The 24,409-nt window shown below is 54.8% G+C and overlaps 2 protein-coding genes and 1 non-coding gene across 5 annotated transcripts; all 3 read right to left on the bottom strand.

Annotated features, from left to right (window-relative positions):
* Positions 1 to 140: 140 nt before the first annotated feature.
* On the bottom strand, positions 141 to 13,445 carry DAPK3 (death associated protein kinase 3). 3 transcript variants are annotated; one of them, XM_043911961.1, is made up of 9 exons: positions 13,371 to 13,445; positions 12,057 to 12,211; positions 5,878 to 6,238; positions 5,503 to 5,632; positions 5,201 to 5,249; positions 4,584 to 4,610; positions 3,337 to 3,489; positions 2,579 to 2,624; positions 141 to 2,110 (listed from the first exon to the last, which is right to left on the bottom strand). In XM_043911961.1, the coding sequence occupies exons 2-9, from the start codon at positions 12,116 to 12,118 to the stop codon at positions 1,574 to 1,576; spliced, it is 1,365 nt and encodes a 454-aa protein (XP_043767896.1). In that variant the 5' UTR covers positions 12,119 to 12,211; positions 13,371 to 13,445; the 3' UTR covers positions 141 to 1,573. The 3 variants fall into 3 exon arrangements, with proteins under 3 accessions (XP_043767896.1, XP_043767894.1, XP_043767895.1); XM_043911959.1 differs by having other exon boundaries at positions 13,224 to 13,380; XM_043911960.1 differs by lacking the exon at positions 13,371 to 13,445 and adding an exon at positions 13,203 to 13,333.
* A 1,996-nt stretch (positions 13,446 to 15,441) lies between these two features.
* EEF2 (eukaryotic translation elongation factor 2) lies at positions 15,442 to 24,331 on the bottom strand. The gene is made up of 15 exons (XM_043911951.1): positions 24,223 to 24,331; positions 22,980 to 23,194; positions 21,964 to 22,145; positions 21,661 to 21,872; positions 21,032 to 21,210; positions 20,826 to 20,931; positions 20,199 to 20,312; positions 19,955 to 20,093; positions 19,640 to 19,835; positions 18,758 to 19,016; positions 18,308 to 18,415; positions 17,200 to 17,553; positions 16,867 to 17,049; positions 16,646 to 16,778; positions 15,442 to 16,167 (listed from the first exon to the last, which is right to left on the bottom strand). The coding sequence occupies exons 1-15, from the start codon at positions 24,223 to 24,225 to the stop codon at positions 15,974 to 15,976; spliced, it is 2,577 nt and encodes an 858-aa protein (XP_043767886.1). The 5' UTR covers positions 24,226 to 24,331; the 3' UTR covers positions 15,442 to 15,973.
* LOC122701167 lies at positions 21,286 to 21,350 on the bottom strand. Its single transcript, XR_006343004.1, has one exon. It is a non-coding gene; the product is annotated as a small nucleolar RNA SNORD37 (small nucleolar RNA).
* Positions 24,332 to 24,409: the final 78 nt, after the last annotated feature.

Genomic DNA, 24,409 nt, shown 5'->3' with positions numbered 1-24,409 from the left:
GGGGCAGCCTCCAAGACCCCCCAGGGCTGTGGGGGCCAGCAACGACAGAGGAAAGAAGACACAAGAGGCCACAGAGGCCGTGGTGCCAGCTAACTGCCAGGCAGACCACCCCCATCCCAGCCAAGCAGAGAAGAGCAGGAACCAGGGAAGCGGGTTTTATTTCCTTAAGGCTGGCAGCAGGCACATGCTCAGAGGCGTGTCACACAATGGTGCCTGTGAGAGGCACACAGTGGGCCCGCCCCGCCCCTTTATGCCAGCCCCACAGCCAGGCTCCAATGCCCTCCTCGGCCCCACAGGTCTTGTGGTCTGAGCCCCACCGGGGCCACGGCTGGAGTGCCACCCACCTTCTCACCCACTCCTCCCTGCATGTGTCCTTGGCTGGCCTCTGTTGTGAGGACTCCTCTCGGACTAAGGGCGGGGGGCTGCGTAAGGGCCCCTGGATTAACACAATGGCAGCAGGGAGCTCCACGGGAGCTCAGCATGGCCACAGCTGGGGACCCAGGTTTTGCTGAAGCCTGGTTCTTAGGGCACATTCTCTGAACCGCGCTGCAGGGCAGCACCTAGTGGCACAGAGCAGCACTGCCACGGAGACGACTTAAGGGCGCCTTCTCCAGCAGCTGCACGGAGCACAGCAAGGTGGGGCAGGCTGAAGGGACCCTGGGGCTCCCCAGGCAGGCGATGCTGGAAACAAGGCCCCGAGCAGTTACTCCAGGGTGCCCACTAGAGAGCTGCTGGTGCAAAGGCAGCACTGGCGAAGGGAGTATGATGGGGTGGGGCTGGGGATGAGGCGGGGTTGGGACCCTGCTGAAGGCTCTAAGCGTTGTCAGGGAACTGGAGAGAAGGGGAGGTCCCAAGGCTCTTCACCCCCTTCCCCACGGGAGGCCCGCCTCGGCAAGAAGTGGAGATTCGGCCTTGTAGATACTTCCTTTACTGCACCCAGGCCCTGTGCCCACCACCACCACCCCCAATACAACCCCCAGACTGACATCTCCTCAAGGGCTGGGGGCACCAAGAGGGGCTGGAGGATCTGGAGAGCTGGATCAGAGGCCCTTCCACCACTGACTCTGGAGGAGTAGCTTCTCTTCTCCAGAGTGGAGGAGCCAGGGTGTCGAGCAGAGGCTCCCCCTCAGTTCTGAGCCCCATGCCATTCACAGACACCCCCCATGCCCCCACACCAGATTCCACACACTTGGACCACATGGACAGCCTGAGGCTGCTGACCAGGCTCCGAACATGAAGGCTGCCAGCCCAACCCTGGGCAGGTGTGAGGCATGTGTGTCCACCATGGCCAGTTCCATCATGGATGTGCTGCCCCCTCCCAGAGGTCCTGAGCTGATGTTGCCATGGATGCCCCCAGAGTGAAGCTGCAAGAGGGAGGAAGGGGCTGGGCTGGGGGCACTCGGGCGGTGCAGAGAAGGCCAAGACCAGCCACCTCCTCTGGGGCAAAGCCGGGCCAAGCCCTCCCTAGGCCATGGATTCCAGGGCCCCATGGAGTACATCCTGCCTCCAGCTCCTGGGCCACATCGGGGTGACAGGGCCTCCCAGGGCCGAGGATGCCGCATCCTGGGCGGCCCTAGCGGAGGCTGCACTCCCCCTCCTGCAGCTTCTCCTGCTCCATGGCGCGCACCAGATCCTGCACGAACCGCATCTCGGAGGCCACTTGCTTGGCCAGTGCCTCGTAGCGGTTCTCCAGGCGGCTAAAGCGGCGCTTGAGCCCACTGGCCCCGAGCAGGGCACCCTTGGCCTCCTCCTGTGCCTGCCGCTGTAGCGCCTCCGTCTTGTGCAGCTCCTGGCGCAGCCGCCGCAGGTCCTGGCCTAGGCTCTCGTTCTCCTCACGGTACCAGGCCTCCTTCTCCTCGTAGATGGCTGTCAGCGCCTCTAGGTCCTCATGGAACAGGCGCCGGCTGTGCTCCAGCCCGCGCAGGCCCTCCTCAGCCGCCGCCACCTCCTCCAGCACCTTGGAGAAGCGCTCGAAGTTGATGTAGGTGTTGTTGGGGGGCATGCTCGAGTGCGACTTGATGGTGTATTCCTTGAGGCGTGCCGTCTTCAGGCGCCGCCGCTCTGGCTTCCGGCCGCTGTCCTCCCGCCGCACATTCCGCCGCCGGATGGCCTGCGGTGGGAGAGGAGGGGAGGAACGGGCACCTTGGACTAGGGCCAGCAGGGCAGCCCCCCAGGGCCATGTCTGGCCCTCCGCTCACGTTATATTGGCCCACAGCCTGGCCCATCTAACTACACATGGTCCTGGCGCTTTCCCACTGGTTGAGCTGAGACTTGATGGCAGACCACAAGGTAACACCAGAGACCACAGAGCCAAAAGTATTCACTCTCTGACCCTTGACTGAGGCTGCCAAGCCTGACCTCGGCCTGGAGGTGAACACTTTGAGTTCTGGGGAGGGCACCCTGCTGTGTGCAGAGGAGCCATGGACTCCAGCCAACAGTTCAATGAGACAACTCTGACACTACATTGACATACACCCTATGCCCACAGCATCTGGGCCCACTCCCGTGGGGACCCTCGCCCATGCTAGGGGCTGGTCCCAACTGCCATGCCTATGTGGGGGCAGCCCCACCACCTCACCTTGATCCAGGAATGCTCCAGGCTCTGGGCGATGGTCATTCTCCTCCTGGAAGAGCCCCCAGAACTGGTTAGTTGCATGTGTGCCGCCTTCACTGTCCTCCCCACACAGAGCAGGAAAGGGTGGTCCACGTGCTCCCCGCTGGGCTCTGGCTCTCAGCCCCACCTATGGCTGACTCAGGGCATCTCCCCTGGGCCACTAGCCTGAAACCTGGTCCCTGAAGTCACTGTGCAGCCCAGCAGCAAGTTCCTGAAATAACCGTGCCAGTAGAGGCACAATTAAGGTCTCCCACTCTGTTTGGCTGGCCATAAGGAGCCCATCAAGGGGCTTGGGAATGTGGACTCCAGGGTTTCCATGTTTTCCGCTAACAGCATTGACACCTAATGTTGGGGTCTCATAACTGAGACACCCAGAGGAGGAGCCTGGGGAAGACTAGCCCATGGAAGCACCTCTGGGTGAATGAAAGCTCTGTGCTGCCAGCATATTTAGCTTTTTCTAGAGAAAAAACCAAACATTAATTTAGAATTTTATATGAAACCTCCTATCCTAAACACTGGCAACAAATGAAAAGCTTTGTAAGCAGCAGCTTCGAAAGAGGGCCAGCCTAGGCCTCCCTGTGCTATCTCCGCCCAGAACAGGAGCCATGGCCGACTCCCAGGTACAGGAGTGGCATCTCAGACAGACATGTTACTTGTCCTCGGCCACAGTGCCCATTCTGGGGGACTTGCCTGGCCCACCCTGCCCGGCCCAGTGCTCCTACTTGGGGTCTTTAACAAGTAGCCGGCGGATGAAGTCCTTGGCCAGCTCGCTGGTGTTGCTGAAGTACTCCTCGTCAAAGTCGTAGTTCACAGCCGAGATGTTGGTCAAGGTCTCCTGCTTGGTTTCACCCAGGAACGGGGACGCGCCACTCAGGCTAGGAGACAGACACCAGGCTCAGGGGGGCAGACGGGCCTGCGGTCACTCCATGACCAGGTTGCTGCCCAGGCCAGCACCCAGCTCCGCTATGCCCATGGAGGGGGCAGATGGGAAGGAAGGCTGATGCTAGGCCCCCAGCCGCCCTGCACAAATGCACCCAGCCGCCAACCAGAGGCAGTGAAAATCCATTGCCCAGCCAGTGACGGGTGCTGAAATGAGTCAGCAAAATCTCTGCAAAACCTCAAAGTATCCCCATAAACTTAGTCTTAGGGGCTTGGTCTCAAAGCCCCTTCCCTGAAGCCCTTAGCAGTTAGAGGCAAAATGGTTAACTGGGGGTGGGGTGGGGGGGTTGCTGGGGGGTCCTGGCGGACACCGCAGACGTCAGGTGTCTTTCCAGCGTGCTGCGCTGAAGCCACACCACCAACCTGCACGGATCTGGGCGTGTGATGCTGTGACTTTTTAGGTGAGAAATATGTATAGCTGGTTTTCACTCCCAACTGCAGGCACACAAAACCCTTGTAACTTCCTAAAACCCAAGGCAGGAGCATCTATTGCTATATTTGGTCTTTGTTTCATTTCCTAAAACAACTCCAGAGAATAGAGATAAAAGAAGTGTCTTTTCTTGCTCATGACAAGCCCCTTCCAGCCACACTTGAGTTGATACCAATGAGGTGACTGTGGAAAGGCCCTAAGGAGAGGGCTGCCAGTTGGGGCAGAGCAGTGGGGTCAGAGGGATAAACTTTCATCCTGCCTCCAACCTCCAGAAAGTGGAGGGGCTGGAGGCTGAGTCCATCTCCGAAGGCCTGTGATTAACTCCACCACACCGAGGAGCTGCCAGCCCAAGGACGAGGGGACAACAGTCCCGGCCCAGAGCCTCGCGTGGTTACTTCACACGGTGAGGCCCTGTCTTTGGAACTCTCCTGAACACACTCTCTCCTGCACACTCTCACGCAGTTGTCCATCCATCCAGAGTCTCTGAGCACTGCAACAGGTCAGCGCACTGAGGGTCCTGCATTCCACTTGTGACCCCTGCACAGAAGCCTCCCGACCCTCCTCCTGACCCAGCAAAGCCCTGGGAGGGCAGGTACTCACAGGATATAGGTGATGACGCCAATGCTCCTGGAGGAGAACACATAGAAGAGATGGGGTCAGCTCAGCCGCAGGCTCAGCACCCCAACCCCCAGAGTCCAAGACTGTCTAGCCAGGTGGGGGGCAGGCCTGTCCAGCCCCAGGGACCCTCTCCCTCCAGGGTCTGAACAGCCTCCACCAAGTCCCGCCTTCTGCTCCAAGGGTCTCAGGACTGAACACAGGCACCTCTGGCCATGGCTGCCTGTCCAGACTCAAAGTGGCCGGGGTGTGGGCAGGGTAGACACAGCACAAAGGCACCACAGACCACGCAGATGTGGAGCCTCTTGAGGCCTCCGTGGCTGAGGGCAGACCTGGCAAACTCTTTCTATTAATGTAATGGGTGAGACAGTGAGTGTTTCAGGCTTTTCAGGCTACAAACAGTCTCCGTCACACATTCATCTGTTTTTAACAACCCTTCAAAGATCTGAGAACCCTTCCTAGCTCACAGGCCTGGAGAGGTCAGCAACCCCTGTCCTAAGACAACAGTCTGTGCTGCCCCTGCCCCATGGCTCCAAGACCAGGAGGAGGTTTCCCTGAGGAGAAGCAACAAAGGCGGCCCTGGACCCACCACCCTCACTCACCACATGTCTGCCTCCAGACCCAGGGGCTCATAGTTGACGATTTCAGGAGCTGCAGAGACAGGGAGACAGGGTCAGGTGCCGGATGTGCCCAAGGGGGCACCCTGGACACGGCCCAGAGGAGTAGCAGAGCCCGCAGACAGGGCCGGCTCTTGGCAGGGAAAGCCAAGGTGGTGACTGCCCCAGGCCTTGAGTCCTCGATGCTCAGCGCTAGGGCACAATGGGAAACCTGAGGTCTGGGGGGCCTGCCTCCCCCTAAGCCAGCTGGAAATGCTCCAGTGCCCCCAGGCCCACCCGATCCTCACCCACAAACTCTGGGGTCCCAAAGATGTTCTTGAACTCGTTCCCTGCCTCGATCTTGTGGGCAATGCCGAAGTCAATGAGCTTGATCCGTGGATTGGGCACATTCTTGTCCAGGAGCATGATGTTTTCTGGCTGGTGGGGGGAGAAGGCAGGGGGCTCTGCTGCTGCTGGCCCCATGTCTCAGGGAACAGCACTGGCCCGGCCCAGCATGTGGGGTGTATGCAGGCTGACCCCTCCACACAGCCCAGAGCCATCCATCTCCTCAACGCCCCCAGCAGGGACACCCTGGGAGAAGGGAAGTGGACCCTCTCAGCCCCGTCCTCACCCACGCTGGCCAGGCCCCTCCCTGACTCTGTGCTGCGGGCCCAGTGGGCTACCTTGAGGTCAAAGTGGGCAATGCGCTTAGAGTGCAGATAGTGGACACCGTCCAGGATCTGCTTGAGGAACTGGGTGGCCTCGTCCTCGGTCAGCGACTCCTTCTCGGCCAGGAAGTCGAAGAGCTCGCCGCCTGAGACCAGCTCAAGGATGAGCACCACATCCGTCCTGTTCTCAAAGATGTCGTGAAGTGTGATGATGTTGGGGTGCCGGATCTCCCGCAGGATGTTCACCTCCCGCTCGATCTCCTCTCGGCTCACTCCCCGGCGGCTAGATGACAGGCGGCGCTTCTTGATGAACTTGGCTGCATACTCCTTCCCGGTGCCCTTCTGCCGGCATTTCCGCACAATCGCAAACTGTCCACTGCAGGGATGGAAGGGACGGGAGGAGGGAGCAGGCACTGAGAGAGACGCAGGACTCTGGGGACCTGGGCCACTTCCCAGGACAGTGCGTCCCAACCACCTCAAGAATGCACCCCTGGCAGCAGTGCTCCACGTGAGCACAAACTGGCACTGAACACAGGGGCTGCCCAGAGTGTGTGCAGCAGTGAGAGAACCAAAATGGTTCCATGTTTACCAAAATGAAGCTGGACCCTATCATGGCAAGTCAGGTGGAATTTTATGCAGTCTTGAAAGACGATTCTTTAGGCGCTGAGAGGACAGACCCCCATGAAGACCTGCTCAGTGAAGACAGCAGCAGAGGAACACAAGGAATGAGGTTATCCTGGGTAAAACAGAAAGGTACAGGATTTCCCTGATGGTCCAGTGGTTGAGAATCCGCCTGTCAATACAGGGGTCAGAGGTTCAATTACTGGTCCGGGAAGATCTCACGTGCCATGGGGCAACTAAGCTCAAGTGCCACAACTACTGAGCCCAGGTGCCCTAGAGCCAGTGCTCCTCAACAAAAGAAGCCACTGCAATGAGAAGCCTATGCACCACAATTAGAGAGTAGCCCCAACTCACTACAACTAAAGAAAGCCTGAACAGCAACGAAGACCCAGCTCAGACAAAAATTAATTAATTAATCAAAAAAAAGAAAGGTACATGTTATCCCACATATAGAGGTATGCTGACATGTAAGAGGTTGCCACGGGTAAGAGGTCTGAAGGACACATGCCCGGCTGTGAGCAGCAGATATCTATGAAGAGCCGGACTGAGGGCAGTGAAGAGGGGTTTTTTCTTTTTATTAATATTTGATACGATTCTATATGATTCAACTCCTCACAGCACATTTCATCACAGTTTAAAATCTAAGAAAAGATAAAAAGCCACTGAGTTCAAAACAGCTTCAGACTGAAAGAAGCACACACGTTTTCACAACAAGAGAGGAGGGAGGCTATGGAGAAACTGGAAGCCTGGTGCACGGTTAGGGGGAAAGCCAGATGGGGAGGCTGTGGTGAAAACTGTCTGCAGGTTCCTTAAAAGGCAAAACATGGAATTACCTTCAGACCCAGGAATTCCACTCTACAAAAACTTGTACACAAATGTTCACAGCACCATCATTCACAGCAGTCATAAGGTAGAGATAAATGCCGATCAGGGGACAGAGCATACACAAAATGTGGTCCCTCCACACACAGGAGCATCACTCAGTCCTGAAAAGGGGTGAAGCCCTGACACTTGCTACAATGTGGATGGACCCTGAGAGTATGATGCTCAGTGAGAGAAACAGATGCCGAAGGACACTCAGTGTATAATCAGTGTATACATCCCAGAGAGTGGGTTTCTGGTTGTCAGGGGCTGAGGAGGCGATGAGGGTGACTGACCATGGGGACTGGGCTCCTTTTGGGATGATGAAAACATTCTGAGATTATTTAATGGTGATGGTTGTAAAACTGTGAATATATGGAAGATCGTAAAGTTGTACAGTTTAATAAAGTAAACAGTATGGTGTGTGAATTATATCTCAAGACAGCCGTTATTTGAAGAGAAAGAGAGAAACTATTTACTGTCCTCCAGGGAGCTGTCCAATGTCCAAATTCTTTTGCTGTCTAGGAACTTAGCTATGTTAACTTGCTTTCACTCAGGAGTTGAGTGAAAAAGGCCAGAGGATAATTATTTTAAGCTTTACAGGCCATATGGTCTCTGTCACAATTTGTGTGTGTTTTTACAACCCTTTAAAAAAGTAAAAAACCATCCTACGTTCATGAGTGGACCATACTGAACTAGGCGAGGGCTGGATGTGGCCCACTGGCTATGGGTCACTGGGTCACGTGAAAGTAAAGACTAAGTCTAAGACAGAAGGCACACAAGAGACCTCAACCAGGTACCCCCAGGGGTCAAGAGAAAGGAGACAAGGTGACTATGTGACAACTCACAGAAATGGGACCAAGTGTGTAGAGGAAGGAGCAGCAGAGATGGGCCCTGGGGACAGGGGGGTCTCCTCAGCTGGTGATAGCACAGACAGGACAGGCAGAACAAGAGACAGATGAGTGAGGGTTTCTTTGCCCAGCCAGTTGGGTCTTCAGAAAACCCAAGGAACCCAGTAAGCGGACCTTACTAGGACACTCAGTACCAGGTACAGCTGGCAAGCATCTAAAGCCGCTCTACACGTGAGCATCAAGGCACAAAGGCACCACAGCAGGCTGCTGCAGACATGCTCTGTGCCCACTCAGGCAGGTAAGGTCAACGTAGGCAGGTGGGAAGTGCAAATTATCACCAATCAAGGTGAGCTAAATAATGGTCCACATCTGAATCCCCGGGACCTATGGGCATGTCACCTCATGGGGCAGAGGGGCTCTGAAGACAGAATTAAAGCCCCTGAGATGGGGACGACCCTGGACTCCCCAGTGGTCCCAGTGTCATCACAGGGTCCTCATAAGAGGGAGGCAGGAGGGTCAGAGGCAGAGAGAGACGGGAGATGCTGCGCTGTTGGCTGTGAGGATGGAAGGAGGGGCCGCGAGCCAGGGATGCGGCGCCTCTAGAAGCTGGAAGAGGCAGGAGCCTCCGGAGGGACCAGCCTAACAGATTCATTTTAGACTCCTGACTCCCAGACCTTGACGTAAAACATGGGTATTCTTCTCAGCCACTAAATTGTGGTAATTTGTTATAGCAGCAACAGGAAACTCATACACTAGTTTAAAAGCCAAGAGCACAGTCAGATGAGAAATGTCAAGTGTCCCTGATCAGGCCTCCCCCCAATCCCTTAAATCCACCACAACAGTCCCCTGGGTACGTTGTGCTCCTGCCCCCATCAACATCTTAGCTAACACTCCTCACTCCTGAAATGTCTTTCCTTCTCCCCTCTGCCTACATCAACCAAGCAAATTCTTCCAGGTCCACCTCCCATCCCACAATGACACTCTGACAGTAATGACATCGAATGCCGAGTGTTTGCTGCCTATTAGGAACACTCTAGGCCTGAATGTGTGTCCTAATTCTCAAATACAAGGATTTCTTCCCCTCTAGTTTTATTCTAAGATGAACCAAAAAACTAACAAAGAGTTCATGGCAGGGGGGAGGTGAAACCTTCCTGGTCGTCTAGTGGCTAAGACTCTGCACTCCCAACGCAGGGAGCCCTGGTCTAAGAATTAGATCCCACATGCTGCAATGAGGTTCGAGGATCCCACGTGCTGCAACTGTAACTAAGACCTGGCAGAGCCAAATAAATAATATATTCTCTTTAAAAATAAAAAGTTCATGGGAAAGGAAACAAAGACACTATTAGTGCTAAACTGTGTCCCCCAAAATCCTAATCCCTATGACCCCCAAATCTGACTATTGTGATTTAGGGCCTTTGAAGAGGTAATTTAGTAAAAATGAGGTCACTGGCGCTCAGTTGCTCAGTTGTGTCTGACTCTCTGCAACCCCATAAACTGTAGCCTGCCAGGCTCCTCTTGTCCATGAGATTCTCCAGGCAATACTGGAGCAGGTCGCCATTTCCTCCTCCAGGGAATCTTCCCAACCCAGGGATGAAACCTGCATCTTCGGCACTGGCAGGCAGATTCTTTACCACTGAGCCACCAACGAAGCCAGAGGTCACTGGGGTGGATCCTAAACCAACAGGGTTAGGTGTCCGTATAAGAGGAGGAGGTTAGGACACAAATGCGCACAGAGGGAGACCATGTGAGGACACAGGGAGAAAAGTGGGCATCTACACACCAGTGAGAAAGGCCTCAGAGGGAACCAAGCCTGCGACACCTTGATCTTTGACGTCCAGCCTCCAGCAGCCCGAGGAGACAAATGCAGACACACTCCATGACACAGAAACCAGGCTGACGTCCACACTGACCAACCGCAGACTAATTCATCTCCCAAGATTGCCCAGGTGAGTTGACTTGGGAGAACCCTCCATACACATCCACACAAAAATACTCACTCCCATTTTATTCAGCCCATGACTCCCAGGACAAGGAAACTAGGCTGGGCTTAACTCAAAGCAGAAGCCAGATGTCCACCTCTGGCTCCAACACACCTGTGCTTTGCGATCAGCAGGGCTTAGTCTCAAGGCCTGAGTCCTGCCTGGCCACCTTCAGTCTACATGGCCTTGGGCAAGCTGATTTCCTGCTCTGAGCCTCAGTTTCTTCATCCACAAAATGGGGATGATAAGGGTCCTGCCTGGTAGAGCCTTTCACAGATGAATGGGAGTGTAACAAAAAACAGCCCAGGACTCAGATGGCCAAACAACATCTACAAGTTCTACAGTTGCAGTACAGTATGCACTGTGTTCCGGGGCATTAATCCTTTACCTCGTGTGTCTCTAAGAATGTTCTGGATCATTACATAGGGCAGCACTGTCCATGATGACAGCCACTGGCCACACGGAAGCTGTCCAGCCCATTCAAACTGAAGTGTGCTGTGAGCATACAAGACACACCCGAATTCAAAGGCTTCACATCAAAAACAGGTGGTAAACTATTTCATTGAAAATTTTTATAGGAACTTCCCTGGTGGTCCAGTGGCCAAGACTCCATGCTCCCAATCCAGGGGGTCTGGATTCCATCCCTGGTCAGGGAACTAGATCTCGCATGCCACAACTAAAAAAAATCCCGAGTGCTGCAACTAAGACCTGGAGCAGCCAAATAAATAAATGTTTTTTAAATAATAATAATTTTTATAATGAATGACAACCAAAATGATAATAGTTTGACCTAACAGGTTAAATAAAACACATTATAATAAAATTATTAAAGTTGACAGCTACTAGAGAATTTCAATAAAATGTCTTTATATAAGTTGCCATGCTCTTTTTAATGGCTGCATAATATACTGTTGACAAGGTAGTGGTGCTGTGATGGTCACTGAAAAGACCCCATCTTCTGCTCACATAAAGTCCTTACAGTGACTCTCCCCATCCCTAGATCTTAGGTCTACGTATATGCTATACCCACAGAATTAACTCCTATGAGTGAAATCAATGGGTTAAACAGAACATATATGATAGTTTTACTGACTATTGCCCAGCTACTCTCAGCAGAAGGCCCTAACATTTTCAATAATAGAGTCTGAGATTTCTGTGGGGGTGGAGGAGATGGTCTGCATTCCCTGCCGCTCTACCAGAGGAAATTCCTAAAGGAGGGACTTCAGAATCCCAAATGAGCCCCACAGGCTCTCTCAGCAAAGGCCTGATGAACAGCTCAGTTATTTACATTCCCTTCTGGTGATATCATCGGGCCGGCCAAGGCGGCTCCGGGAAGGCCAGCCAGCAACAAACTCACCAAATAAGGGTTGAGGCTCGACAGAAAAAAGGATGGTGGCTGGCAGGTCTGAGGCTGGAGAGCTCCCAGGGGACGCTCCCAGGCCTGGCCTGGCAGGAAATCAGCTGCCCGGCTGGATTGGGAAACCTCTGCTCTTTCCCACAAGAATGCTAACAATGGGCCAGGGTGTGGGCCGGGACAGGAGGCCCGGGAGGCTCCACCGCCTCCCACAAGAGAGGTTTAAAGACACAGACAGACCTTTACCAACATCTACTGCTCTCATGCCATAGGCCAGGCACTATATTAGGTGCTGTTTGGACTTGATCATGTTTTTATTCCCAAAGGAAGTGCACAGGGGATGTCGGAACAAGAATTCCAGGCCCAGACTGGCTGCCTCCAAAGCCCAAACTCATCCCACAGTGCATACTGACGAATCCCTGCTTGGGGAGAGCAGGAGAAAGGACAGGAGGAGAGGACATACCCAAGAAGACCCCACAGTGAATCGGGTCTCCCCTCCTCGGGGCCCCATCAGAGGTGACTGCTCACCTTCCCAGCTCCTCTCCCATCTCATAGTGGTCTTCCACATCCTCCTGCCTGAATGTTGACATGGTGGTCGGTCTGCCTTCCAGCGTCTTCCACTCCAGTACAAACCTGGTCAGTGGTCCGGGAATAGTATCTCACGGAGTCCTCTCGCAGTGACTCTGGAGGAGACAGAGAAATAGCAAAGGACTGAGATGCCAGTCATTACTTCTGGGTCAAAGGATCGATCAGCATCCCCCAAATAGGTTTCAGATCCACCATGCTGAAATTCCACCTTCCCAGTGGAAGGCACTTGCATTTGGTGGGCGGGGCACTTTCATGTGTCATCTCATTTAGATACCACACTGCCCCAAGGGTCAGTGTTAGCCCAGCTTGTGCCACTTACACCCCCGTAACTCCCAGGAGCCATAGATCTGCGGTTCTGCACACAACACCCCAGTCTTTTTCTGCCTCTTCCTTCTAGGCTTCTCCCAATCTCATCCACAGCCCCCAAATTCCTATAAGTTCTCCCACACTCTTCACACCCCAAACCCTAGGACACCCTGATTGCCAGATTCCCAACACACTCCCATCTCCCTGTCCCTCAGCAAGCTTAACCCCTCCTCCTCTTACCCACTGCCCCCACATGCCCTCCCCTCCTCGGCTGGTCTCTAAGACCCTCTGTGGCGCTGGGCTTACCCCATCTCTTACCCCCGCCTTCCTGAATTTCCCAGGAACTGGACAATGGCTTCCAAGCTCCTCCAAGGCCCTAACCCATTCTTGCTCCCTCTGACCTCCGCCGTGCTAGCAAAGTTAACTTCCTCCTCCCCCTTCCTCGAAGACACCACTTTCAAGTTTCAAAGGCCCCCGCCCCAAGCTCCACACCCTCAACGGAACCCCGCAAAGGGTCACATCTGAGTCTCCTCCATCCTTCGCCCCCAACCTTCTCACAAGCTCCAAGGCAGACCCCTACGGCTTCCTTCAGAGACGCCGCCAAGATTCCCCCAACCACTAACGTCCCGGCTCCAGCGTCCCAGAGGCCGCCACGCCCCTCACAGGCCCCGGCCCAGATCCTTCTCCCGTCCAGTCATCCCACGGGTCCCCAAACGTCCCCCCTACTAAGTCCCCCAGGATCCCCTCCCCCGGCATCCTCGGACCAAGTCCGCTCCGCACCCTCGGCCCCGCACCGCGGACCTGTCCCTCAGCCGCGCTGGCGGGCGCCGCGTCCTCAGGCACCGCCGCCTCGGCCGCCGCGACGCGCAGACCTTTGCGTCGTCACCGCGCCCGCCAGAGCCCGCCCCCGAGAGGTGGATCCCACTGCCCATTGGTCAGCACACACACCGCTCGTGAATTTCCGCCCACCGCCTCCTTTCAGGCCCCCGCACACGGGCGTCCGGCCCTCCTCACCAAAATGAGGCCTCACGTTTAGTACAGGCTCGCCTCCCACAGCTGATTGGCTGTAAAGAACGTCGGTCAAATTTACGGAAGTCGGCCTCCCGACTTCCGGTCCCTGAACCGCCCCGCCCCTTCTCCTCTGACCGGGGTCCTGAAGCTGGGAAGTAGGATGCTGAAGTCCTGCATCCCTATTCCTGCCTTCCTTGGGCGTGAAATACGCGAATCCTATGCCCAAGTTCTCTCATGACAGCTCCTGAGGCGGACCCTGGGGCTGCTTCAGTCCCAGAAGTTTTCTCCTCTGTAAAATGTTAGGGGTGCTAAGTTGCTTCAGTTGTGTTCGATTCTGCATAGCTCGCCAGTCCCCACTGTCCATGGGATACTCCAGGCAAGAATACTGGAGTGGGTTGCCATTTTCTTCTCCGGGGGACCTTCCCGACCCAAGGATCAAACCTCAAGTCACCTTCCATTGGCAGGTGGGTTCTTTACCACCAGCGCTACCTGGGAAGCTGTTAGCCATATTGCAAATACATAAAGATGCAAACTAGGATAGGTGTTGCCATTAAATGCTTGAGGATTGTTTTGACTCCTTTTAGGCTTAAGATACATAAGAACTAGCATTGATTGAGCCTTCTGCATACCAATCAACAACGTGAAGTAAAATATTTTACTAGTTCTATACTTAGGGAAACAGACCCAGAGAGATTAAAGTAACCCACCCAGAGTCACACAGCCAGTAAAGGCATTAACTGAGATTCCTTCCTAGAGAGGCCTGAACCCAAAGCCCACACTGAACCACTTCAGATACCATCTGACACAGGCCATCCTCTGGTCGTGATAGTCCCAACCTCATGCAATTCCACTTCACTTCACGACTTCCCTTCTTCGCCTCACACCTCATCCTCGCTTAAGCGCTGACACTAAAACTTTTCCTCCTGCCTGGGGACCACCTTCCTCCACTAAACCCAAAGCACACTTCACAGCTAAAGCAGCACTTTCTCTCACATTCATTCACTTTTCCCTATTATTTTCTCATTAATCTGGTACATTTGTCCCCACTAAAGAACCAACAGTGACACATTGTTAACCACTCCCTACTAGACTCTCCCATCTTTTCTTGTCCCAGTATCACGTCACATTTGTCTCCTTAGATTCCTCTGTGCTTTTTGAGTCTCATTTACAGGGGTTTTGATGACTGGGTTTTGAAGATTGATCTGTTCCCTCAATGTGAACTTGTCTTGATGTTTTTCTCAGTTAAACTGAAGGGATGAGTTTTAAGACCATGTAGTGCCCATACCATCATGGGGACCTACCACTGATGTTGACCTTGGTCACCTGATCCTAGGCAATATTCACCAGGTTTCTACTCTTCCTCCCTCTTCATACTTAACACCAGGAGGCTCAATGGTAAGGAATCCGCCTGCTACACAGGAGACTAAGGTTCCATCCCTGGGTCAAAAAGACCCCCTGGAGAAGGAAACGGCTACCTACTCCAGTATTCTTGCCTGGGAAATCCCATGGACCAAAGAGCCTGGGGGGCTACAGTCCATGTGGTTGCAAGAGTCAGACACACAACTTAGCAACAAACAGCATAGAAGTAACCACAAGGGATGGTTTGGATGGGTCAAGTGAACACACAGGCAATCTTCCAAGCCTGCACTGCCTGCTACTGCACCACCAGTGTCAACTGTGTAAACATTGGATTTGCCAAAAAGTTCCTTCAGGTTTTTTCCCTGACATGTTACAGAAAAATCCAAATAAGCTTTCTTGCCAACCCAATATTTAAACACTCAGTTCTTGAGGCACACTGCTCTCATTTCTAATGCTTATAGGACCCATGGGCAAAGTGGCTGCCCCTTTCTGGGGCACAGATGTCTGACTGGCTGGCTGTGTGACAGATGGACTCCTGGACTGTCACGTGGAGGTGACACTGTACTGGAATATCACCAGTGGCCTTGCTCACTGGCCCAGGGAGTCCACTGGAGCCTGAGCAGATGGAGAAAGACCACACACACACACACACAGTCTCCACCATGTCAAGTTTATTATTCCAATGGCACTAATACAGCTGGAGGTGCTCAGTGACACTGTGTGGGAGGGGTTTCCTGCCTTCTAGCTTCTGTCCAAAGAGAACATCTACCCGCTTGTTTCTTCCCCCTTTCTGGAGGAAAATCCTCTATGGGCCATTTACCCAAATAAACCTCTTAATGCGTTTATTTTTAACTTTTTTTTGACATTATGTTTCCCTCTCAACAAAAAAGTATTGGTTGTCCCATCCCCTCCCCCATCCCCACCGGCCAGATAAGTCCCTGCTGCAAGGGCACTTCTGCTGCCCCTGAAATCTGGAAATAAATATCGAAAGAAACGGCATCAAGTGTTCATGTTGAGCGATGGCACGAAGTGGGCCCCAGAAACCTGTCAGGCAGAGCATTACTGGGTCTGGACAGCCTCGAGGTGTCGTGGAGAATGTGGGGGCTTGTTGCTGTGGTCACTGTCCCTGGGCGCGAGGGCCGCACCAAGTCCCACCCGATGGCGGGCTGAGCAGAGGCCGCCTACAACTTGTCCAGGAAGTTGTCCAGGGCTGGGATGCCTTCTTTCAGGCCTTTGCGCTTGCGCGTCTCCGCCACCACTTGACTGGGGCGGCTGGTGTTGTCAAAGGGGTCACCGGGCAGGATCTGCCAGTGGTCAAACACACACTGGGGGAAGGCCTGGCCGCCCGTGTTGGACCTCAGGTCAGCAGTGAAGCCTGCAGAAGGGGCAAACAAGTACTCACTGGGAAGCTCAGGTATGTGCCTCACGGTCCCCTGGCCGAGACCAGAAACACAGACTCACACCAGAGGGTCCCAGAGTCATGTTAGATGTTAACCCCATTACCCTACGCCTCACCCAAAGGTTCCCTCAAGGGCTACTGATTAAAGAGGGAGGCAGGGCTGGCCGTTCCTGAGCCCCATGCCTCTATCTGCACCTTCTGAGGATGAGCCAGATCTCCAACACAGCTGCTCTGTGGCTGTGCTGAGATCCACAGGCTGAGGCCTCTCCACTAAATCAACAGTCCTGAGACCCACATGTGAGAGAAATAGGTCACCCCCTCCTCAAGTGTGCTGCAGAAAACTGCAGCAGGCAGCTCCCATCATGATAAGAAAGGATGGGCCACGGCTGTATGTCTGCTGGGCTCCATCCTGCAGGCAGTGGACATCTGAGGACCACACCAGACTGGTACTCACCGAAGGACTCATTGACAGGAAGGTAGGCCTTCACAACAAACATAGGCGTGCCGGCCACCTGGGTCTCCTCAAAGACATGACCCCGCTTCCTGTTCAAGACACCGTAGATGCCACCAACCACTTGTTCCGGACACTGTCGGGCAAAAAAGAGCTCTTGAGTGGCTGCTGGGCAGGATGGAACCCAGAACAGCAGCTGGAGGTTCCCGGCCCAGCCCCCTTACCTGGATCTCCACAAGATAGATGGGCTCCATGAGCCGGGGCTGAGCAGTCAGCACACTGGCATACAGGCAGCGCCGAGCCGTGGGGATGATCTGGCCACCCCCACGGTGGATGGCATCAGCGTGCAGCGTCACATCATGGACATCAAAGCGCACGCCCCGCATGTTCTCCTCGCACAGCGCCCCCTAAGGAAGAAGGAGGACCACCGTCTTAAGAACCCACCTCCACAGCAGCTGAGGGACAGGCTGGCCACAGCTGTCTGTTCCCAAGACCACACACAATCCCACCTCACCCGCTCCCTGGCCCTGCAGTGCTGTACCTGAGCACCCCCTCACCTCCTTGGTGGCCCACTGGAAGCCAGCCACCACACTGTCCTTGATCTCATTGAGGTACTGCACACCCTTGGTGATGTCCGTGAGGATGTTGGGGCCTGTGCCATCAGGGCCGAAGCACCAGATCTTACGGGCCTCGGCCACGTCCCACTCGTACTTCTCAGCCAGGTAGCGGGCCCGCTGCTTGAGCTCCTGGCGGGCGGACACCTCGCCCTTGTCGATGTCCTCAGCCAGGCCGTCAGGGAAGGGCCGCGCCTTCATGTAAAGCCTATTGTGCTTGTTGGGGGACTTGGACAGGCAGAGCACGTTCGACTCCTCACTGACAGTCTCCCGGTATGAGACAACTGGGTCAGATTTCTGGAAGAGGAACGTGCAGGGTCAGGTCTGCCCCAGGAGGCAGACACCCCAGAGAAGCATCTTCCTAATGATGCCCACTTCACACTGGCAGAGGGTAGAGAGCAGAGCAGGCTTCACCTGACTTCGTGTAAACAAGTGTGCAGCTACTCCCTAAACGCCCACTGCCAACAGGGCTGGCTAAACAAACACTTGTGGTAAAACTGTATGTGCAGTATTAATTGAAAAGGGTAAACATACAAGTGCAAGATCCCGTTTCAGTATAGTTTCCTCATTCAAAAAAGAATATGAAAAAACTGTCAATTCCCTGAAGAATGGAAACTCTCATTCCCATAACTAGAGAGGTTTAACAAGGAAAAACAGCATGTAAAGAAACCCAAAACCTCGGCTAAGCAGACACAGACCTGAGCTCATTTCTGTGAAAAAGCAGAAAATGGAAACCAGAGTGCACCAGCTGGGGGTGGTGGGCCACCTACAGAAACTTAAGAGTCTGCCCTTTTCACAAGTTTTTTTTCTTTTGTAAACTTATGTTAGCAGAAGTTAGGAGACCCCTCACACTCCAACCCTGCCTGTGCATCTCAACAGCTGATATCACAACAGCACATATTATCTGGTAAGAAGGGGCAGAAAGCAGCAGAACCGAGCGACCCCCACCAGCGGGCCCCTCAGAGCCCACCCAGGTCGTGCTCTCCATCAGCCCTCTTGGTATAGGGGATGCAGGCCTCCAGCTGTCACTGCATGGCAGCGCCAGCCTCACCTTGATGGGGATGCAGGCGTGATCCTCCTCCAGATCCTTGAGGCAGATCTCCAAGTGCAGCTCCCCAGCCCCTGCGATGATGTGCTCCCCAGACTCCTCGATGATGCACTGCAGAAGGCAAAGCGTCAGCCCAACACTGACCCCAGGACCACGTAGTAACCCAAGGGATTCCAGGGGGCACGTGGAAAGCCAGCTCCAGCTGGACAAGGTGGACTCCCAACACAGGGTTTAGGGGGAAGGTATCAGGGCCCATTTTACTAGTTTTCAACATTAACCTTCTAAAAAGGGCCTCAGGGTCCAACCTGTCTGGTAATGTATCAAAGTTGGATTCCTGGGTGGAAAACCACCATTTAAATGGGAAGGAGTTCTGCCAGGTCAGCCCAGTCACACCACATCAACAAGTCAACAAGCCACCGTGGCAGGTGTCACCTCTGGCCAAGGGCCACCCACCTGCACCATGGGGTCCGACTTGGCCAGCCGCTTCAGACCTTCCACCAGCTTAGGCAGGTCGGCTGGGTTCTTGGCCTCCACAGCAACCCTGACAACAGGGCTCACACTGAACTTCATCACTCGCATGTTGTGGGCATGCTCGAAGGTGGTGATGGTGCCAGTCTTCACCAGGAACTGGTCCACACCCACCAGGCCCACAATGTTGCCACAAGGCACATCCTCGATGGGCTCCACATAACGGCCCATCATCAGGATTGTCCTGGGGGGGAGCGGGGGGAACGACACAAATGGTGTCAACACACTAGCACTTGTGTGCCACATCGCCAAGTCACCAGACAAGCCTCCCTTGTTTTTTTGGTAGTACCACACTGCATGTACCAGCGATTGAACCCAAGCCCCCTGCAGTGGAAGCACAAAGTTCCCTCCTTTGAGCCTATGGCTATCTTCATGTCTAGAGGGACAGAGCCAGCTCACCAGGGGCCAGTAACCCAGTGACATCTCAGTGAGGGTTCTGGCTCTTATCACCCCAAGACCAGGCAACGTGCTGCCGTGCCTGTGCAAGCCTCTGCATCCTAGTGCAGTCAGGGCCTCAGAGAGTCCCACACCTGCAGCAGTGACTGGGGGGCACCACCCTCAGCTGAGGTCTTTGGGATCAGGGCCTGCTCTCGAGGTACCTTAACTATCCTATCACTCTAATTTCCTACCTGCTTCCCAGCTGAGGACTGTGTCACACTGAGAATCCTCAGTTAGAGGAAGGGTACTAGTTCCTGGTGCTTCCCTCCCCCCGGCAGGTCTCTTACATTCAGATGACCCCACCCTTCCCCTTTCACTGGATGGAGGAGGAGGCTGTTGGGGCCCCCTCTAACTCCCTGAGTACCTCACCTCTGGATTGGCTTCAGGTACAGGTCCTCCTTCTTCCCAGGAGTATAGTTGGGTCCCATGATGCGGACCTTCAGTCCAGTGGACACCAGCCCTGAGAAGACCCGGCCGAAAGCATAGAACCGACCTTTGTCAGAGGTCGGCACCATTTTGGAAATGTACATCATGAGAGGGCCTTTGGGATCACAGCTTTTAATGCCTGAGAAGAGAAATGAAACCCCCAAAGGGGAAAACGTGATTCCATGGCAGCTCAGCTTTCCAGACTCCTGAGGCTCTGTCCACCATCAGGCCCCCAGAGTGCAGGCAGGCCCCACATACCCATGGCTGCCTCATCGTCTGGGGGCCCCTCGTACAGGAGCTCACAGCGGTACTTCTGGGCCGTCACAGGGGAAGGCAGGTGGATGGTGATCATCTGCAGCAGGGCGTCCCCAGCAGGCAGCCAGCGGCGCATCACAGCCTAGAGTAGAGGATGTGAGAGGGAAACGTCAGCAAGAGACCAGAAAGAAAACCGACACCAGCAGCTCCAAGAAAGTGGGACTCCCGGGAGAGTCTCTCCGCTCACCTTCAGAAGTGGTTTGCCCTCTTTGTCCTTATCTTCACTGTCCAACTTGATGTCCAGTTTTTCAATTAGTTTTGCCGTCTCCTCTTTCTTGAAGTTCATGATTGCATCAAACACCTAACATGCAAGAAAGATGGCAAAGTGGGTTTGAGAACATACTTGAAGTCTGCAATTACGTCCTAGAGCCTGAAGGGCATGGATGGAGCAGGGCCAAAGCTGCAAAAAAAGTCCTCACTCACCATCAAATGCCTGAGTTAATCTAGCAAATAACAAGGAAATCTCTCAACAGACTTAAAACCCACCCCATGTAAGTGGGCACACACACACTGAAAACTCACTGGCTTACAATAGTCAGCCCTTTCTGCCACACCTCACCTGCTGTCCAGTCAGGGAGGCTGACTGACCCCACGATGCAGCCCAAGAGTGTCGGAGACCTGCTAGCCAGGGTTGAACTGAGGGCCTTTTGACCTCATGTGGTCTCATCCTTGTTCCAGGAGCTGACCATGCAGCCTGGCCCTGCCTTGCCTTGTGGCATCTTGCCATTGGTTGCAGCAGGCTGGGTACCAGACTGTCTGGGGAGCCCAAGGACAACTCTGGGAATGGGTATCTACCAAGCTTACACTGGCTCACCTTGAAGATTGGGTCCAGGATGAGCTGACAGAACGTCCGTGGCAGCTTCTTGCCATCAGGGCTGTTGGCTGACTTGCTGAACTTGCCGGTGGCTGGATCAAAGTATCTGTTCAGAGAACACCCAACCCAAGAGTTAGAGAAATCAGTGGTGGGGAAGGGGGGGGAAAGACCCCCCTAGACACTTGAGCTGTGTCTCTAACACTCACCGGTCTCCCCACAGCTTTTTCATCATGTCCTCCACCTTCTTGGCCCGCTCAGCAGGCCCCAGTTGCCCCTCGCCCTTGGCGGCAAACTTGGCCACATACATCTCTGCAAACTGCTTCAGGGTAAAGGCCCAACCGTGGAGACCAGACCCGAAGCCAACAGTACCAAGGACAGGGTCGATCTGCAAGAACAGGAGACAGTTTAGCTGGAATAGTTGGACAGAAACCACAGTTACAAAATCCCCGGGCACCCCCCGCCTCAGACCTTAGATTTCTTCAATAGCCATCAGGTCAAAGTGAAGAAATTTTAGTCATCATGTACAAGGTGCCCAACCCCCAGAGGGGGTGTATGTGTAAAGATCCCACAGGGACTGCCCCATGCACCTGTCAGCAAGCAGGGGGAGCCACTACTTCACCTCCACAGAAGTCCCGCTTTCCTGTCACTCTAAGGTTCCTTGGAACCCCAGCTCCACCTCCCAAGAATCCCCAGGAAGTCACTGATTCAGAAGCAGTTCCCCAGGGGCAGCCCAAGACCACAGCCCTTCCAGTCTGTCCCGCGGGAAAAGTGGAAGGGGGTACTAGGAACACAGCAGAGGGAGGTACCCCTAAACCCAGCAGTCAGGCTGTCCTACCATGATGTTGCCCATGGGGCCGCTCTCGCCCTCGCCATAGGTGGAGATGATGACATTGACGTTCTCCACGATGCGCTGGAAGGTTTGGTAGAGCTCCTCAGGCTCCAGCTGCAGCTCAAGCAGGGCCCGGTCCATCTTGTTCATCATCAGCACCGGCTTGATGCGCTCAGCGATGGCCTGGCGCAGCACCGTCTCTGTCTGCACACACACACCTGCAGACCAGCAAGGGATGAGGCGGCTCTTGCAGCCAGAGAGGGGACAGCCCCAGATTCCAAGTCATCCTAAGGGGTGCCCACTGCTTACCCGACACGCAGTCGACCACCACCAAGGCACCATCAGTGACACGGAGCGCGGCTGTCACCTCTGAAGAAAAGTCGACGTGCCCAGGGGAGTCAATGAGGTTGATGAGGAAGCCAGAGCCATCCTTGCTCTGCTTGATGAAATTCAAGTCGTTCTCTGAAAGCTCGTAGAAAAGGGAGATGGCCCTGAAAAGATAGGGACAAGTGAGCCAGGTGGAAGCCACACCTTAGCCTGGCCTGTGGTCAATCAGGTTCCCACCAAGGGGGAGTCACATGGACACCCTTCATTCCTGAGGCTGGGATCCAATAAAAAGCCAGGCAGATGCTGCAACCTGTCCCCTCCCCCTGCATTACTCATCCCTAGAGATGAACTTAAAGACTTTCCACACAAGAGCCACCGCATCTGGGGACATTTACCTTTGCAGCACCCTCTGCCAGGGACAGCCACTTCCCTGGCACCAGAGTCCACCTGGGTCCTCCCAGGCTCGACACATCTGTTGTCAAAAAGCAGCTACTACACAGGAGCTAGACATCCCAGAGGCTACTTTTCACCCTTCCCTGCCCTGCAGGGAAGTGAGTCTCAGAGCAACGACCAAGGACAAACAACTAAATGAAGACAACTGTTTTTTCTTTGGGGTGGGGGAGGTTCTCACCCTGACATCTGGGGTCAGAAAACTCACAGGGGGCTGCCGTGGGCACAGCAGGACTTTGGCATTGACCCCGAATGCCAATAGCATCCTCAGACTTTTCCAGACATTGCCAAGAGCCCCCAGCTCCCTTCCCCTCCAACCTCCTTAACTCTACCACCCATCACTGTGCCTCTTCCCCTGGAGGCAAAGGTGCCCATCCCACTAGATGAAGCTCTATCATCCCTCCGAGTTCAGAAGCCCAGCTCCAAAGTGCTCCTCTCCCCAGAATCCTGTGGGAAAAAGCCTGTCTATCCTTCCTGCCCACTACCAAGGACTCAGAGCAAGCAGCAACCCCTTTCCCTGTGGAGATGACACCAGGGGACTTGCTCACGTTGACTTGATGGTGATGCAACGCTCCTGCTCGTCCTTCCGGGTGTCAGTGAAGCGGGTCTCCCCAGCCCGGGCAGAGGCGATGATACCCGCCTTGCACACCAGGGAGTCCGTCAGAGTGGACTTGCCATGGTCCACGTGGGCAATGACAGACATGTTCCGGATGTTGGCCTTCTTGTCCATGATGGCCCGGATCTGGTCTACTGTGAAGTTCACCTGGGCAGGGTGGGGGAGGGGAGGGTCATGACAGGCCAGCACTCCAGGAAAGACCCTTGGCAGAGACTTTGATCAATAGAGGTTGCAATGCCCTAGCCAAAAGGGGCTGGTCCCCAGTGCTGCCAACTCCGACCTAAATCCCCCCTTTTTTGTTAACACCCCTTTAAAGACGTCCAACTCATCCTGTCCCTGAAAAGCCTGATCCTGGCTGTCACACCAAAGTGACAACTCAGAACGGAAATTGGGGACTAAGTCCCAAAGAGTGACAACAGATTTTCCTTTATACTACGTAGAAACTGGGGTTTCTCGGCTGAACCGCAAGTGTCCCGCTGTGTGGCCACTGGTATACCCCGAGGCTTCCCAACCAAAGGGACTCTCCGAACTCCAAGGTCACCCCTCTCTGGAGTTGTGGGGGTCAGTTAGAGCCACCCACCCCACCTTTGATTCGTAAATATGCCACCCCCGGTGGGGGGGAGGGGTTGCGCAGCCCTAACAGGCACGAGCCTCCACCTCGTGGCTCTAGGATCAGGTGTTCACAATTGGGAGGTTCACGAAAGACAAGAGACCAGGCCAAAATTACACAGCGGGAGAAGAGCGGACGCTTCTAAAAGTCTTACTCTTCTCTCCTTCAGCCATTTCCAAGACGCCCACGGCTCCCGACAGAAAATCGGACTGAAACTACCGGCCCGCGAGTTACATAAGGCGGCTCCCCTCTCCCGGCTCGCGCTGCGGCGCCCGCCATTACAGCGTCTGCCACATCATCATACCGCCCCCCCCGCCCCGCCTCCGCCCCAGCTTCAGCCGGGCCCGAGACCCCGCGAGGCGGCGGCGCCCCCGGAAGCGGAGGTCGGCGAGCAGTGCGGCGCGCAGACATGGCGGCAGCCCCTTCACCTGCCCCGGCCCCGCCGGCCCCGCCGGCGCCATGTCTCCTCCCAGTCAGGGAAGCCACAGGTTTCCAGGCTTGGCAGCGCCAGCCCTGCCGAGGCCTCGCTGCCGTTTCAGGCCCCCGGTTGAACAGCGTTGCTCACCATGGTGGCGGATGGCGGTGGATTCTCCCAGGCAGATCCGAGGAAGCTAGGTCGCGCCGAGGATGGCGGCGACGACGGCGGAAGAGAACGCTGACGTCAACACCCGAGACTTTATAGGCCGACGCCGGTTGGGCGGGTCATCTGACCGCGCTTCGGGGGCGGAGCGAAGCGACGCCGCGCGCAAGCG

Source organism: Cervus elaphus, chromosome 9 (assembly GCF_910594005.1).
Source record: "Cervus elaphus chromosome 9, mCerEla1.1, whole genome shotgun sequence".
NCBI classification, from domain to species: Eukaryota; Metazoa; Chordata; class Mammalia; order Artiodactyla; family Cervidae; genus Cervus; species Cervus elaphus.
The sequence above is the reverse complement of the archived record's forward strand: the minus strand, read 5'-3'. Positions and strand labels throughout refer to the sequence as shown.